Source organism: Sorex fumeus, unplaced genomic scaffold (genome assembly GCF_029834395.1).
Source record: "Sorex fumeus unplaced genomic scaffold, SorFum_2.1 ptg000178l, whole genome shotgun sequence".
NCBI lineage: Eukaryota > Metazoa > Chordata > Mammalia > Eulipotyphla > Soricidae > Sorex > Sorex fumeus.
In genome coordinates this window covers 60453-77853 of record NW_026606235.1, presented here as the reverse complement: position 1 = coordinate 77853, position 17401 = coordinate 60453, and the positions used below count along the sequence as shown (strand labels likewise).

General features: G+C 62.5%; 1 protein-coding gene across 2 annotated transcripts in view; it reads right to left on the bottom strand.

The window, feature by feature from the left end:
* Positions 1-4129: 4129 nt before the first annotated feature.
* The window catches only part of LOC130017136 (nucleolar protein 4-like), a 73653-nt gene continuing 60381 nt past the window's right edge, over positions 4130-17401 (bottom strand). The window contains exons 5-10 of one of the 2 annotated variants that reach the window (XM_056107835.1): positions 9675-9946; positions 8340-8525; positions 8050-8241; positions 7190-7312; positions 6702-6903; positions 4130-5087 (exon numbers count right to left, since the gene is read on the bottom strand). In XM_056107835.1, the coding sequence (XP_055963810.1) occupies positions 4867-5087; positions 6702-6903; positions 7190-7312; positions 8050-8241; positions 8340-8525; positions 9675-9946 (1196 nt within the window). In that variant the 3' untranslated portion in view covers positions 4130-4866. The remainder of the gene's footprint in view (positions 5088-6701; positions 6904-7189; positions 7313-8049; positions 8242-8339; positions 8526-9674; positions 9947-17401) is intronic. The other variant, XM_056107836.1, reaches the window with a different exon arrangement.

Below are 17401 nucleotides of genomic sequence, written 5' to 3'. Positions count from 1 at the left end.
CTTTCGGACCGTTGGCCCTGTCTGTAATGTGTATTGGACTACTCCATAGAAATTCGATGGGAACTCTTCTGCCTTTACAAAGCAGTACTCCCAAGACCCCTGTTGTGCCGTATGTGTCTGGTATCCGTATGCACAGAGGCAGTTTCAACAAACTCGTTTATGCCTGGAACTTAAATACTTGTGCAAGAGTGTCCCCTTTGTTTCCCCCGAAATTAAGGGTTTGGGGATGGGTGGGAAGTCTGGGACTAAAGGTTCAGAGCAGCGGCGATGATCTCTCAGCTCCCAAGCCACACCCAGGAGCTGTTTTGTTAGTAATTTTAGTCAATGGAAGCACATACGGGATGCTGGAGGCGGGTGCCTAGTTTAGAGAGAAATCATGGATTTGGGACCTTGCTTGCTTACGGCTTGCATTTCTGAGACGTGGGCGGGGGGAGTGCATTCTCCGGAAGAGCACACGAGACTCCAGCATGGTACTTTCCAGGGCTTGGCACCCAGCGAGCAGTACCAGCCCAGAAGGAGGGCTTTGTCTTCCCCTATGGCGGGCAGGTGCCACAGTGCAGGCGTCCTGATCCAAAAGGTGGATTCGGGAGCTGGTATTTCAGTGGCCAGCTCGAGATGGAAGGAAGAGGGGCCGGGCTCTGGCTGGGCTGCTGCCGAGAGGACAGAGTGGCGAGAAGGCCTTTGGTTTGTTATTCAGTGTTTATTAAGTAGATTCAGTCTTATATATGATATACAGATTCAAAAGAAAAAGGATTCCACATACTTATGAAATCAGTGCATTTAGCAAGTAATACCATGGAGATAAACAGCTCGATCAACAGCTCATTGGTCTTTTGTTAAGTGAGGGGGAGAGGGAGTTGGCCTGTGCTAGTCATTCCACAAACAAAACAGAATTTAGTTGCATCACATAGAGAAGACACATTCTAAGAATTAAAATATTAAGCCACATGTACTGGAAAAACTCACTATATAGAACACAAATTTTTATAGAGCACTGAGGAGGAAGTCCTCGCCTGCTTAGAAGAGCCACGTGAAGTTGCATAGGTGCATGTCTGTAAAAATACCATTCAGAGGTGAAGCCACTGATTCAGTAATAAAGATTCACCTTGAAAAGTGGGTGCCATCCACTGTTTGCTTTAAGTGCCATATGCTAACCGTCTGGAGCCCTCGGCCCCACCCCAGAAGCCGTGCCTCCTGCACAAGCTGCCTCCAGGGAAGCCCTGGAGAGATGTGCTGTGCCCTCTGCATTGCCCGGTCTCAGCTCTGGTCCTGGGACACGCCCACAGTGCCAGAGTCGGGACCTCTCTGTGTCCCAGAATCCAATCGCGGGTGGGTCTGACCCCTGAAGGTCTTGGGGTCCTCTCATCCTCCCCACGGCTGGGCTGCGGGAGGTCCCCCTCCGCGCCATCCCACAGCTCTGCAGCCAAGTCGGCATCGACCGCTGGTGTCCATGCCGGTGCTGGCCGGAAGCCTATTCTGGGCCTGCTCCTCTGGGGACCTCAGCTATGCGGAGCTTACAAGAGTGTTCGGCAAATCTCTGTGGTGAGGGTTTTTGTTTTGTTTTTGTTTTTGTTTTTTTTAGGTGGAAACATAGGTAAAAAGTGAGAGGTTTTTGTTTTGTGGCTTTGCTAAGCAGATGAGCTTAGTGAGGTGCGCCTTCCTCCTCGAGAGAGTCTTGCAGGACACACAGGGGACTGGGGCATCTGTACATGTAAACAGTACACTTTCACTGAGTCCAAAATTAGGAGCAAAAATACAAAGGTTCACATTGGTCTTAGGTAGATACAGGCGGAAAAGGGTTGAGCTGTTTAGCTCAGAAACAACAAAAACAAAGTCTCTAAAGCACCACTAAATTATATAAAAATCAGACCATGGACGGATTGAAACCGGTATTCTGATGAAATACTTTACTATCTTGTAAAAAGTTTTACAAAAAATTACAAATTAAAAGTATCAACCCTCTGAGTTCAAAGCAGCATTTTGAGAATGAACTGGTAGTTAATCCTATGGCGCCCCTGGAGTGGCCCTGGGGAAGGGGGTGGCCTGGGCTCCACCCGTTTGCAAGTCACCCGATCTGATCCCTGCCTCCGCCCGCCCTCAACACTGTCCTTGGGTATAAATGGTCCCTTTGTAGGCGTGGTGATGGTTCTGAGATGACCCATAGAGACTCAGTCCCTCTCTAAGTCTCTTCTTGACTCAGCCCCCCTACCAAGACTCAGTCTCTAACTTAGGGTACCCCAAGGGCCTCCGCGCGCACAGTGGCTTGAGATAGAAGCTCCAGGAGATGGCTTGGGCTGGGGGGTGGGGAGGAGAGGAGGGGAGGGAAGCCAGGTTCAGCAGAACCAGATGGTGGGTGCTACTCTCCGGGTCAGGAGGTGCGAGAAGGGTCGAAGCTACATCTTCCAAAACCAAAGCAAAACAGAACATGTTCCCTGACTGAACTAGCTAATGGGGTCCTGTTTCCACACAGTAACGTGCTCCTGATTCTGCCCTTCACAGAGCTGCATTGGGTAGCAGGCAAGGAGCCCGCCGCAAGAGGGGGTGTCAGCGTGGCAGAATCGGCTGTCCCGGAGGGGCGGCTGGGAGCCCCAGAGAACGTCAGCACTCTGCCTTTCCTTTCTCTTGGAAACACACCGATGCCACTACGCTGAGCGCAGTGCCGATGGGGGGGGCCTGTTAGGACAGCTTGAACTCAGGTTAAAAAAAAAAAAAACACGCGACTTCAAACGGTAGCGCAAGACTGATCTTTTAGATCCCATCCCTCGTGGGGTGTTGGCGGCGGCGGGAGCCCCTTCCCCAGTCTTCCTTACTCCTGTCTGTTAAGAAACGTGAACCGCTTGGGCCTGGTGTGGGTCCAGCCTCCGGGAGGGAAAAAAAAATGACATGTTGAGCAATTGAGATCAAGACGTCTCAGGCGGCGATTGTCTCTGCCAGTTTTTAACATTTAAGATTTTCACAAATTGCCTGGGGTAACATTTTGCAAAAGATCTACTGATCGCTTTGTAGTATTGTTCACACACAAAAATAAATATTTACACAAATTCAAACATCCGGGATCGGTGCTGAGCAGGTGAGGGCTGGACTAGAGCATGGCTGGGGCGTGGAAGAGGCCTTGGGCGCTGGAGTTTGTGCTGTGCGAAGGGGTGGGGGGGTGGGGGGGGCCTGGCCTGGGGGAGGCCTGCGGGGTGGGGGCCGGTGGAAGGCAAGAAGCGGTGTGGCTGGGTGGGGTGTCAGAGGCCACTGGAGAGAAGAGAAGGCCACCCCCAGCCTCTGCTCGGAAGCAAGCACAGGGCGGGCGGGCGCGCGTCCCCCCTCCCTTGCCCTTTCTGGCTCTGGGGCCCCCAGCTCAGTCGGGGGTCCGAGGCAGTGTGGGGTAGCCACACGAGGGCCCCCTCCCTGCCCCTCCTGTGGGTGGCAGAGAGGAGAGCGGGGTGGGGGGCAGGGGGTGCCTGCTCTGGGGGCTGAGTGGCGCTCAGTGGCTGGCCTGGGGTCCACGTGGCCCTGGCTCCCCGGGGGCCTCCTTGCGCTGAGGGAGGAAAGGCAACAACAGGGCTTCTGCCTGCGCTGGGCAGGGGCGGGCAGCGGCGGCGCCGCCGTCATGGCTACGGAGTGTTCCATGGGGAGGCCCCGGGGGCCTCTGAGGTCTGGGCGAGTCCCTGGTTTTAGCAGCACTGGTAGGTATTGCACTGAGCAAGAGGAAGTGCCTGTCGGGGCCGAGGGGACCAAGCCAGCTCTTTCTTCCTGCCTGCCGCGTTCACACTCCAGGGAGATGGGTTTGTTCCAGGACTGGTCCCTCGGGGGAAAGGCCTGGCCCGAGGGCACCCCAAGTGGCTTCTCCACTCCTCTGGACGTGCCCTGTCGGCCGAGCACAGGGCCAGGAGTTGCCGTCCACCAGGCCTCGCATCTTCCTTCCTATCCAGCGGCTGCCCGAAGTGGGGGGCTCGCAAAGGGTGGTGGAGGGCCTGGCCCGGGCAGAGCACGCAGCTCGGCTCCCTGGGACGGGGGCTCCCCGCACTCTGTCCCGGGGAGTCACTGGGAGGGCTGGGGGCAGGGGGGGGCGCAGGTGGCTGCTGGGGAGGGTCAGGGCCCCTCGAACCTCCCGGGCAGCCACCAGGATAGGTTCGGGGCACATCCTGGAAAAAGCCCACGCTGGAGTGTGAGGTAGAATACAGCTGACCGTGGGACTGGGGCGTCTGGGGGTGGGGGAGCCATTTCTGTTTCTCTGCTTTGCAGTGGGTGTGGGAAGAGTCCTGCTGCTGGGCGGGGCTGGGCACTTGGAGGGGCGCCGGCCAGCCTGGCATGTGCCTGCCCCGCCCGCCCCGCCGGTCCCTAGGCCCCGCCAGTGTAGTGATATGGAATGTTAGGTCACAGGGACACATCCTTCTGATCAGACAGACACAGACTGGCAATCTGTACAAACACAAAAGAATCCATTTTCAGAAAAATAAATTACTAAAGGGCGAGGAAGAAAGGGTCCACTTTGTTTTTCTCAATAAATATGCGATTCTGCTCACCTAAGACTTGAAAGGTAATTATCGGGGGGTGGGAGTCTAACATCGGGGTCCACGAAGATGATTCTACAGAGAGCTGTGGCCCCGGCGGCTGCTCGGGGGGCACTCCAGCCCTTCCAAAGCTGCCCCGTCCACCTCTTCCAAGCAGGATCGAAGCACCCGTGTGGCGAGATTCAAAAAAAAAAAAAAGTGTCCTTGTGCCCAAAGTTTCAGGTGCTTGGAGTGTGGCGAGAAACAGCGTGTGGATCCCACCTCTTTCAGAAAACAGAATGTACCAACTGGCGAGGCAGGGAGCCGGGGCCAGGACAGCCTCCTTCCCGAGGGTCGTGCGCTCCAGGCGCCGGTTGTGGGGGGGTCAGTTCTGCTGTAAAATGAGGTTCTCCAGTTCGTCTGCGGAGCGCAGCAGGAAGGCAGCCGACTCTCGGTAGCCAGCGATGAGCTGCCGCACCGCGCTGATCTCCGTGGGGCTGAGCTGGGCGCTGGGCATGGTCCTGCTGGTGCTGTTGCCGGAGGGTGTGGGCGTGGGAGTGGTGGACGTGGTGGAGGCCCCGCCTTTCATGCTGAGGTCCGTGGGCCCTGGGGAGAGGCGAGGGGAGGCGTGAGCAGGGGCAGGGTGGGGGGTCAGCCCGGCTCCAGCCTCTGGGGGATGGACTCTGGGCAGTGAAACGACACCCCAACATGAGCAGAGCCCAGCGACCCCAGTGCGAGGCGGGCAAGTTCAGCTATGCTGTTCCCCACCCCCCACAGCCCACCTGCGGGGGGGCAAGGGGTTCGAGATGTGGCTTCAGGCTCAGGGCTGTTTCCAAGGTTGGGGGACACACCGTGGGTGGGATGGAGGCGCTGGGACATTCAGGGTGGCAGGGGAGCCTGGGGTACCTTTGGGGTCCCGCTTTGCTTTCTTTTTGGGAAAGCAGAAGATTCCCAAGGGGACGCTGGCTATTTCCTATTGTTTGGTTAGGTTTGGGGGCCACGCCTGGTGGTGTCCAGGGCTTACTCTTGGCTCTGTACTCAGGATCACTCGTGATCGGCCTTGAGGGGTTTATGTGGGGGGCCAGGGATTGAACCTGGGTCCACCACACGCAGGGCAAACGCCTTACCCGCTGTGGTGCCCCTCTGGCCCCTGGTGGTTTTCTAATCTGGGAACCCGGGCTCAGAGGGATCCCTCAGCCCAGGATCAGAAAGTGGGCCAGGGGCCAGGCAGGGAACCGTGTTTGTGTGGAGAACAGGCTGCTCCCCAGCAGGGCAGTTTCCTGCTGCTAGTGATGGGGATGGCGCGAGCATCTTGGCACCAAGGAGGTGCACGGTGGGCACTGTGCAAGTCTGACATCTGCCAAAAGGAAGCCCGTCTGAGGGTCCCCACAGCCTCAACAGCTGCCCACTCTGTGAGCAGGCCAAACGGGCGAGGGTGTACAGGGCTACGCAGTCTGTCTCCATGACCGGCGGCCTCAGGGAGATATGGGCCACGCCAGCCGTCGCCCCAGCCCCCACCAAGGAAGGTCTGGGTGTGGGGGTGAGCTTTCGACTGGCACAGGCAGGGCAGTGACCCCCCAGGTGAGGGGTGTGGACAGAGGACCCTTCAGTTCCCCAGTGGCTCTGGTCTCCCTGCCTTAAACACCTGCAATCAGGAGGGTCCCACTGAGCAGGGCGAGAGTGAGCGGCTGGCACTCGGGGAGCTGCCCAGGGGATGAGGCGTTAGGCGGGAGTGAGAGGGTGAGCCCAGGTGGAAGTGGAGGATCCATGCAGGGCTGGTGCCAGGGGGATTGGGGAGTGCTCTGGGTGTGTGTGTGTGTGTTGGGTGGCAAGGGCTGAGACCCCACACCTCAGTGAAAGAACCTTCACCTCCCACACAAGGCCAGCTGTGAGGCCTGAAGGGAGGGACAAGCCCCTGCTGGACGTGAGAAGGGCGCCCAGCATACAGCCGGCCTTCTGCTTGATGTGTCTGTGTGGGGGCGGGGTGGTGTGGGACCACACCCAGTGTGCTCAGAGGTCACGCCAGGTGGTGCTTAGGGGGCCAGATGGGGCGCGGGGGATCAAGCCCCAGCCAGGTGTGTGCAAGGCCTTCCCTGCTGCACTAGTTCTCCGGGCCCAGGCTTTCTGCTGGAACCGAGCCTCCTCGCCGAAGGACCCTTCCCTGTGAGTGTCTCGGGAGCGGCCACCCTGCCCCTCCCTGCCCAGAGGGCTCCCACTCACCGTTACTGTGATTTCCGGTTTGGAGGGAGGCGGAGGGCTGCAGATTGCTGCCCAGGGCCCCGTAGCCGCGGTAGCTGTAGTTGAGGCCGCCATTGGCATACACGGGGTCCTGGGAATAGGCGGAGGCTGGCAGTGAGTAGGTGGAGTGGGTGACAGCCGCCGAGTCCCGGGCGTGCTGCTTGTCCAGGGCTATGGGCTCGTCCTGCAGCGGCGGGAGAAGGCGCTGGAAGCCCACCCCAACCCAGTCCAGTCCACCCCCACGGCCCCGCCCCGTTCCTGGGGTCCTGTCGCCTAGAGGTACGGGACATCCAGTTGCTCCCTGGCAAAGGTGCCCCGCCCACCTCTCCGTGCCCCTGCAGGAACACGGGTACTCGGTGTTCTGGGGCTGTGGGGTCCCTCTCACCCAGACCCCGATCCCCCTGTGGTGGCCCCAGCACCAAGGATAGAGCAGGCGGGTGCCCGACGGTGCCCCAGTGCGCGGGGCCCACCTGTGAGGACTGGTAGATCTCCAGGCGCATCCTTTTGGCCGCTTTCCGCGTCTCGCTCTCGCAGGCAGCCGCCAGGATGTTCTCTGCCATGGCCGAGGTCAGGTGGGGAGGCGTGGGTCTGGTCTGCAGTGGAGGGGGAGAGCCACGGTTGGGGCTGTGCTGGCCTGGGGTTCTGGCTCTGGCACCCCCGTTCCACCTCCCGGGCCCGGCCTCCTCCGTGCCAAGGGACTTCTTCAACCCTTCCCAGAGAAACGCAGCCAGGGCACACACTGCCTGAAACAGCCCGGCGGGGGTTCTTAACCCAGCGGGCTTTGTCAGAGTCTGGAGTCGTTCCCAGCTCAGAGACCTTGTAGTGCTTTTGTGCTGGGGGCACGCCCAGCGGTGCTCAGGGCTTATTACTCCCGGCCCCGTACTCGGGGACCACTCCCCGCAGGGCTGCAGGAACCACATGTCGCCTCCAACTCCAACATGCAGGGCAAGTGCTCTGCCCACTGTACATGGATCGCTCCAGCTCAGCCCTTTCAATATTGGCAGATTCTTCCACAATCCCTACGTGAATTTACGTTATCACCCCCCACACCCGCTCAGGGGGACAGGGCAGGACAGGACTCTCAGGGGAACAGCTCGACAGGCTGGAGCACAAGCTTTGTATGTGGGAGTCCCGGGTCTGATTCCTGGCACTGCAGGGCCCACGGGAAGTAAGCCCCAAGCTGAGAGCCAGAAGCAGACCCAAGCACCACCAGGAGTGGTCCCCCAAGCAAAAAGAAAGCTGGCCTCCGTGGGCCAGGGACCGCACTGTGCAGTCACTAGCCGGGTGGGGTGTCCAGGCAGCCCAGGGCGCAGCGGGGCTGGGGGCTCACCATTTCCATGCCGTTCTTCTTCATGCGCCGGCAGGACTTGAGGTACGTGCGGATGCGCTTGCGGGCGCGCTCCTGGAACTCCGGGAACTGCCGGCTGCAGGACTCGATGATGGCCTGGATCTTCTCCTTGGGCTGCTTGGAGATGGGCACCATGCGGTCCAGGTTCTCGTCCACGAAGAGCCGCACAAACATCTGTGGGAGACGGTGGCCGCTGGGACGGGCTGCTCGCCACGGCGCCCTGCCCCCCGCCGCCCCCCTCCCCCCACTCCCGGGCCCCCGCAGGCGCTCACGTTGAAGGCCTTGAGGCGCTCGGGATCCATGCCTTCTGAGTCGTTCATCTTGTCATTGTCCTCGTGGTCATCGTGGTCGTCGTCATCATCATCCGCAGGGGGAGCCCGGCCCACGGTCAGGTCCTCTGGGCAGCCACTGACCTCCGTCTTGATGGAATCGTAGCTCCCCGAACTATAGGGGGGGGACTGAAGGAGGGAAAAGAGGGTCATTAGGGGGCCCCCCCCATGGGTCCCGGGGAGCTCGGGGGCTGGGATGGGCCGCACACCAGTCGCAAGACCCTGAGCAAATGACCACACCCCAGCCCACAGGTGCCAGCGCAGCCCCGGACGCCCCGCCTGACGCAAGGAGAGGCGGGTGCCGAGAGATGCACCCCACCCCGTGCCCCCCAGCCAGCCTCTGCGACTTGTGTTGGCAACCGGCCCTGACTGTGATCCCCGCCCCCTCGGGGCTGAAGCCCAAGCTGACAACTGAGCTGTCCCCAGAGCAGCCTGGTGAGAACAGATGGGCTTGGGGGGGTGGGGAGCGGCATGGGGGGAGCCAGCCGAGGCGGAGGGCCCACAAGACAAATGTGCATTCCAGGAGCTGAGACATACTACAGTGTGGAAGGCGCCTGCCTGGCATACGGCCGACCTGGTTCAAGCCCCAGCACCGCCGGGAGATTCCTGAGCCAGGAGTAAGCCCTGAGCACCACGGGGTGTGCTCCAGAGCCAAAGTAAAATAAAATGAAAGCGTCCCAGAAGCTCCAGGGGTGGGGAGCAGGAGGTGGGAGGGGTCTTCTGTCTACCACCACCCCTCACCCAAGAAACCAGGTAAACCCGGAAACAATGCAGGTGCAGAAAGGGGGAGAGACCCGGGCCGGCCAGCACCCCACAGGACAGGGGACAGGGAGTGTCTTGGTCTTGGGACAGTGGGCCTCTAGCAGAGTCGGCCTCAGGGAGCAAAGAGCTGCTGCTCGGACCCCAAATGTGGTCTGGGGGCTTGGCCCTGGGCTCACCCCTGATGGGTGCTGCCTTCAGCCTGGACAGGCCTGGGGGCCCCCAGGCACCTCACAGTCCCCAATCCCTGTCCCTCAGCCAAGTGACTGCTTTCTTGAGGTCAAGAGAGACCAGAAAGAGTCCGGGTGACAAACTGTTGGTGGGACCCGGGCTCCTGGCTTCTGGCACCCACCTGCAGCCTGGGCTGGCGGGGACCAACACAGGAGCAGCTGGACAAGCCTCCAGTCTCAGGGCAGAACACCCGGGTGCGGGAGCAGGCGCACGCCCCCTCCCCCGACCTCCAGCAAATCCACTTTACAGATGGGAACCTGAGGGAAGCAGGAGCAGGCTGTTCCCTACCTCGGGGGTGGTCTTCACCCCGTACTTGACGCGGCTCCGCAGCCCGTCGGCGCAGCCGTCCGAGGGGTAGGAGGGGGTGCCGAGCGCCGACGGCGGGAGCTTGTCGCACAGGTTGATGGGCTGGTCCTCGGCGGCCGCCGTGAAGTCCATGGGGGCCACGGTGCCGTTGCCGTTCATCTCGGGGAAGGCGGGGTCGCCCTGCGTGCTGCTGGACGCCGAGGGGTTCAGGGTGGAGGACCCATTGCCGCTGCCGCTCTCCGAGGACGAGTCGTCTGCGGGCAGAGGCCTGGGGGTGAGCCCCGACCCCCTCCAAGAGCCCCGGAGCCCCCCCCCCCCGCGCCTCCGCTGGGACCCCCGGCAGGCCCTGGCCCCGTCCCGGGATCCTGGGCACGGATGCGGTGTCCCCGTGTCCCCGTCCACGCGCTGTGCACGGCCCCCCAGGCCTGCGGGGCTGGGGGCTCCGGCCGCCGTGGTGCCCTGCGATGCCCGGCACGGCCGAGCGCGCCCCCTGCTGCCCAGTGCGGAGCATCGCCCCGGGAACCCGGAAGGACCCGACTAACGGGGCCGGACACCTGCGCTCGAGTCCCCACTCGGCTTCGCGGGGAGGGGAGGGGTGGGGACGGCCGCCCCCACCCCCGGTCTCTGCACCTGGAGCGGGTGGGGGAGGGGCGGCAGCGGCCTGCCCCCTGCCCCCTGCCCCCCTCCCCAGGCCAGGGGCTCGCAGGACCCCGCCCCCGCCCTCCCCGCAGATTAGGAAGACTTAGTCCCGGTGCCGGGGCGCAGGGCACGCGCGCCGCCAGCGCGTCCCCATGGCGACCGAGCGCTCTCGGCCCCAGCCAATCACCGGCCTCCTGCCGGCCCGGGGGCGGAGCCGGGCTGCCCATCAAACAGCCGGGGCCCAGGGCCCAGGGGGGTGGGGAAAGGCCCCGTCCCGCGCGACAGCCCTCCGCTCGGTTGCCGTCCCGTCCCGAAGGGCCCGGCTGCCCCTCCTCTTCCTCCGCGGGGAAGGGAGCCCCAGTCTCAGCTCAAAGCCGCCCCACAAATGGCTCCCCACCCCCTTGCTCAGCCTACAACCCCTGCTCCCCTGCTGCTTCTGGACACCCTGTCCATCCCCTGGCCCCCTCCTAGGCCTGCACTCCTGCTGCCTCCAGCGCGCCTATAGGGAGGAAGGAGTCAGTTACCCGCCGCCTCTGGACTGAGCACCCACGGGCGCCCCGGGAGGTGGGGCCATTACCAACGCACCCCAGGGAACTTGGGGAAAGGGCCTCCAGCTGGCCAAACCACTCCCATTTCCTCCCCCCAAGGGCTGCTCCCTGCTGGGCAGTCACACCCTTATCCAGTCCACACTCCTTCTGGAACCTTCCTGTTCTCTGCCTAGTGCATCAGAGTCCAAACTCCTGCCACACTGTGGTCTTGATCCCATGACCTCTACAAGCCCGGGGCCCAAGCTCCCCGTTGCACCTCAGATCTATCTCAGGGCCTCTGCCTGGTGTCCCTGGTCAGGCCCGCTGGCTGCAGTGTGGATTCAGATGGGAAATTCCAGTGAACTGGCCAGGAGGGGCTCAGCACTGCCTTCAGGGGCTGGGCGGACCTTGGCACAACCCCCTACCCAGCCTGGCTCAGGTCCAGGGGCCTGGGGGGCGGGGTAGAGAGGGCATGAGCTGCAGGACAAGGATACACCCCCAGACACACACTCTGCTGGGCAGCTCAACCCCAGGCACCAGGGCTTTCCCCTGACCAGACCCCCTCTCCCCAGGGCCACAAAGTGCTTAAGCCTTTTCTTGCCTGGAAGGAGGCGCCGCTGGATGAGTCCATGATACCACGCCACACTGGCCACACCACTGGCACTGTGCTAGGACCCCAGGCGATACCCTGACCACCTACTTTCCCTCACCAAGTCTCTCTGGGGTGGGTGGGTGTGTGGGGGAGGGAGCCTCGTGGCCTGTACCTCCAGACACCGGTATGCTGGAGGTTCCAGGACTGCTGAGGGTACACAGGTGGGCACTCCTGAGCACCGCCCAGATCAGCAGCAGCTGGACCCAAGCTGCTCCACCAGGGATCTGGGCACTGGCTCCCGTCTTGGACGACAGTGCCCCCTGGGACACCAGAAGCCTGGCCCTCCTGGGCCATGCAATCAGTATTTTCAGAAGAAACTGAAGATCTGCACCAGTCTGAATATCCCCATGTTAAAATACCGGAGTGATAGGACAGCAGGGTGCCTTGCACACAGCCGACCCAGGTTCAATCCCCAGCATCCCATATGGTTCGCCAAGCACCACCAGCAGTAATTCCTGAGAGCAGAGCCAGGAGTATCACTGGGTGTGACCCAAAAAAGCTAGAAAAAAAATAGGCTAATACCCTCTAAGGGAGGGTTTGTTGTTTTTTAAAAGCTAAATAGACCAAATGTTCCCTGTTCATATAGGGAATATTACTCAGCAATGAAAAAGAGGGGGAGAAATGAAATTCAGACTCACGCTATGGCCTGGATGCTCTTGGAAACTATTCTGTCAGGTGGAATACATCAAACCCAACTAGACGAATGAAAAAATCCACTTGGGCGCAATTTCTAGGACAGGCAGATGCAGAAAGCCAGAAAACCAGCTGGGCTTCTGGGGTGGGGAGGGTAAAGATGGCAGGAGATGACCTGTCTGTCTCAAGGTCAGACTCAGGCTGGAGTTATGGTACAGCAGGTAGGATGCTTGCCTTGCACGTGGCTGATCTGGGTTCGATCCCCAGCATCCCATCCTGAGCCCAAGGGAGAGTGATCCCTGAATGCAGAGCTGAGTGTAAGTCCTGAGCATCGCCAGGTATGGTAGCAAAACAAAACCAAAACAAAGGGCCAGATCCAGCTCAGGGAGATGCAAACTGTGCAGTGGGCCATGGAGTCGACCACGCCACACCTCCGGCAGGCGTATGCAGGCCAAGTCCACATTCAGGAATGCTAACAGCTAGCTTTCACCACAAGAAAACTCTTCCCCCTCTCCCCACAACCCCAGACCTCAAGCAGGGAGCCCGGGAGAGAGAGCTCAGTGACAGCACAAACCTCGCCTGTGTGACACTGAGTTCCATCCCCAGTGGCCAGAAAGTTTTCCCTGGGTGTAGCCTGGGGAGTTGGCGGGGAGGGGGAGACACAAGCAAACAGGAACAGGCACCCTGAGCAAGGCCCCACCCAACATCACGGGGGGGGGGGGGGGTGGCCAGAATGATGAACCTGCAGCTCCCTTGCCCTGCAGAGCTAACCACCACCCCACACAGCCCTCTGCCTAACTGGGGGCGAGGGGTGGGGGTGGTCATGGCATGGCTTTCAAGTGGACATCACGTCAGACCCAGGCCTGGCCAATGAGCAGAAGCCCCCAGAGTGACCAGGTCAGACAAGTTGGGGCCTTTGCTGGTATGACAGGAAAGATGTGTCCCCCCCGCCCCTGCATCCCAGAACTTGTGGGCGGCCCACAGGGGCCAGCAGGGACAAACTCCCAGTCCAGCCATGCCCGAAGCCAAGAAAGGCCCTACTTTCCCTTCCCTTTTGGGGGGTGGGGGGGGACCTTCCTAAGCAGTGCTCAGCAGGGGGCGGGGCCAGGATTAGTCAGCTACCCAGGAGCACCCAGGTGGGACCCGGGCCAGGCCAGTGGTGCTCCTGGCTGTGCTCCGGGAGCCCAAAGATGGCCAGGCTGGCTCTGGGGGCGGACAGTGGAGCACACGCCCCTGACTGCCGAGCTACGCCCAGCCGCACACTGATCGTTTCCTTATTGCCAGTATGAACCCAGACGGGCGGTGTTCTGGGTGCAGTTTGGTCCCTGGCTGATCCAGGGTCCTCTCCCCAGAGCCCTGGGCGGCAGAGGTGAAGCGCAAGCCAGGCTCCCTCCTCCTCACTGTGACCCCCAGGTGGGACCCCACTGTTCTGGTTCACCCCAGTGCCAGGCCTGGGCAGCGCCTTCGGTGCAATGGGACCCCCACACACACACACACACACTCCGCCACCCCCAAAGAGGGGATAGAGAGCTCAGGCTGGCTCCCGTTCCCCTCCTGAGGCCTCCCCCGCACCCCTCCAAATGGTGCAGGGTTGTGGGGAGACACAGAGGCCCCTGCAGGAGGAGCCCCACAGGGCGACCTTGGGCACTGCCGCCTCCTCTGCTTCCTTATCTGCAGCCAGGGAGTTGTCCCTTGCTCCTGCCTCGAGGCCTCTGGCCCTTTATGGCTGGGGAGGGCGCACAGCTGGCCCCACGCGGGCCCCAGGCTCCAGCCAAGGGGTGCTGTGGACAGGCATTTGCCCCACACCCGAGCAACGCCCGCCCCCGGGACCCCAAGGCCCTCAGCCCATGACCACGTGGGCACAAGGGCCCCTGGGGGAAGCCAGCCTCACACTGGGGCGACTCCTGCCCGGGAGCACCTGTGCCGGAACCCTGCGGGCAGGGAAGGCCGTGCCCGTGCCCGTGCCCGTGGGCCCTGACGCGGGCAACGCTCTGCTATTCAAATGGGGGAACTGGCCATGAATGGGGGAAATTGTTCCTCCCTCTGTCCCGTCTCCAGATGGAGACAAAAACCCCTTTTACCTCAGCAAACAATGCCCTTATGTGGGCGCCAGCGCCCTGCGGCCCACACAGGCCCTGCTCTGTGCGAGCAGGACTCTGGGCGCTGGCCAGCGGCACCCTCGCCTGGTGGGTAACCCGCACCAACCCCGGGAGTGGCCCAGGACCCCAGGACCATGGGCCAGACTTGGGGTCATGCCAGCCAAGGGCCAAGTCAAGGGACGCAACCGCGGGGGCTGGCCTCCCTCCCCGCTGGGTTTATGTGGGGGGCGGGGGTCTCTGAAGGGCCAGCCTCCACCCCAACCCCACCCTGTGGGTCTGCTCTGCTCTGGGGGGACACAGGCGTGCACCTTGCCAGCAGGCCCCCGCCCGCTCTGACAAAGGCCAGTGGCCGGCTCTGTTTACACGATGCATAGCTCCCTGGAGCGCCGGGCTCCTGGCGGGCCACCCTGCTCTTCCTCCCGGAAGGAAGGGGGAGGACCCCGGGGTCAATCTGGGGGCACCGAGGGGTGGAACCCCACGGGCCTGGGTGGGGGGCACCCTGCCATCTGCCCTGTCTGGCCTTCGGGATTTGGCTGCTCTTCTGAGAACTCCCCCACCCCGGGCACAACTCCAGACTTTTTTTGGGGGGGTGAGGGCCACACCCAGCGGTGTCAAGGCTCGCTCTGCTCACAGACCACTCCTGGTAGGCTTGGGGAAACACATGGGGTGCTGGGGGATCAAACCCAGGTCGGTCGCTTGCAAGATCGGGGCTCTGCCCACTGTGCTCTCTTTCCGGCCCCTGAACTCCACCCCTGCCTCCCCAGGCCATCAGCCTGGCAGATCCAGGACCTGGATTCCACGGCACCAGCCCTCCTGCCCCACCTTCTGTGCCTCATTCCTTAGGCAGGGCCCCCCCCACAGCCCCCCTCCAGCCCTCAGACATAGAGCAGCAGCGGCCAAAAGCAACAGGACTGAGGTCCCAGGCGGGAATGTCCCTTTCCCGGCTGCCAGAGTCAGAAGCGTGAAGAGAAACAGGTGGGAGGGGCCGAGACGGTCTATTTTATTTAGCCGATATGATCCAAAGCAGCGTCGCGTCCCACGAGGCGCAGCCGGCGCTGACTCTCCCGCAGCCCGGCACATGGCAGGAGCCCCGGGGTGCTGGCCCCCGTGGCGGAGGACCCCAGCCGGGCTGGGACGGGCCATCACCAGTCCATGATGCCTCAGGTGTCCAGCCAGAGCCCCCCCGACCCCCGCTCCGTCCTGGGCTCCTCCTTTCCTAGGTCTCCCTTTGCTTACCAGAACTATGGGATAACGACCCCCTCTTCCCTCCCCCCCCCCCGCAGCCCCTGCCCCCAAACGCATTCCATCCACGTGTGTCCATCCAGGAGGCTGCCCGGGGCTCCCCAGCTGCTGCACCCCTGCCCAGCGCCCACAACTCTCCAGGCGATGGAAAGTCAACACCAGCTCCAGGCGGAGACCCGGGGTGGTGGGGGCGGGGGGAGAAGCCCGCCCTGGCCCCTGACTCCCGAGTCACGTGCTCTGAGAGCAAACAGCCCGCCCCGGGCGTCCGGTGTCCGTGTGGACGTGAATCATGGCAGCGCCTGCCAGGCCCCGAGCCAGCCTCCCCGGAAGCCAGCCTGGGCCCGGCACACGCCCGTCCTTAGGTCAGAGCTGTTGAGACCAACTGTGGCCCTGCTCACTTCCTGCTTCCTGGCCACGCCGCCCCTGGAAAGGCTGGGGGTGCCCGTGCCTCGGATGTCCCCACCACCATGGGCCACCACTGGAGCACAGTAGGGAGGGACTCTGCAGGGGTGGGGGCGGGGTGACCTTTGCAGGTGACTTCCCCCACGGGGGCTCTGGCGGCCCCTGGCTCCTGGACCCTCTCCGTGCGACCTGTGGCCTGGCTGATGACTGACCATCTCCTGCCACTGCAGGCTGCCGGAGGGGGGCTCCCAGCCAAGACCCACTCCTGAGAAGAGGCATAGGGGGCCGGGGTACCCACGCCTCCTACCCTCAGGAGCACAGAGCCCGCGGAGGAGGGGAGGTGACGTGTGGTCGCGAATGCGGCCCAGACCCAGAGTTCAGGGATGGACAGGCTCAGGGGGAGCCGGGGGGAAACCCTCAGATCTGACCAGGGAGCCACTGGGAAGGGGCTGCAACTTTCCGTCCGGGTGACGGACCAGGGACAGGTCGAGCCATGGGTCGCTGGGAGGCTGACCCACTCGCCAGCACAGTACATCAGAGGCCTTGGGAGGGGCCGTGCGGGGTGGCAGCCCAACGCTCCCTGGGATCCCAGACCCCTCCCCCCCAGCTCTCAGCAGCAGCCCCGGGGGGGGGGGGGCGGGGGCAGCAGGGGCTGGAGGTGACACGTAGAACTTTGGCAAAGGGCAGTGGGGTGCGTGCTGGAGGGCCAGCTGGGCTGCGTGGCCAGAGGGGACTGAGAGAGACTGGACACAGGCCACACCCGGGGGTCAAAGTGGCGAGGAGAACCGAGAACCCCTCCCTTGTTCGGGAGAAGCCACTGCTAACTCCCCTGTAGCCCCTCAGCCTGAGGTGTGTCCAGTCCGGCCGGCCCTGGCCACCCCACCACTCAGGGCACTGACTTGTGTTCACCGGACACAAGGCTGTGCCCCAGGACAGAAGGCTGTGCCCCAGCCAGGCCAGTGGGGGCGGGGGGTGGCGGACCTGCACTCCCACTGCCCAGTACCAGGGCTCAGAAGGCCCAGAAAGGTGAACGCTGGCCCGCGGTCACCCGAGGCAGGAGGCCTGGCTCTGCTGGACCAGGTGTCCAGGGCACGTCGGGAGGAAGGTCAGCCTCTCATCCTCCAGCCAATGGCCTGGCCAGACTCCGACCGTCGCTCCTGATGAGCCTAGGATCCCAGGGAGTGTCGGGCTGCCACCCCGCACGGCCCCTCCCAAGGCCTCTGATGCACCTGGGGCTGGGACCCTCAGCCACCACCCTGTCACCTGCTCAGGAGGCGCAGGGAAGAGCCCAGGGAGGAACATGGCCATCAGTTGCCTCTACCCCACACCCATTTCTCCCCCACCCCTCCTCTGCAGCGGGGGTCTCAGCTTCCCACTCAGCCCCCCCTGCATGAGCCTGTGCCTCCTTTCCTAGGACAGATGACACCCAGAGAAAGGGGCCCCCAACACTGGCAGTCCTGCTGCTCATTCCTTGGCTCCCCTACCTTGTTTGTTTGGGGAGGGGGCTCACACGGG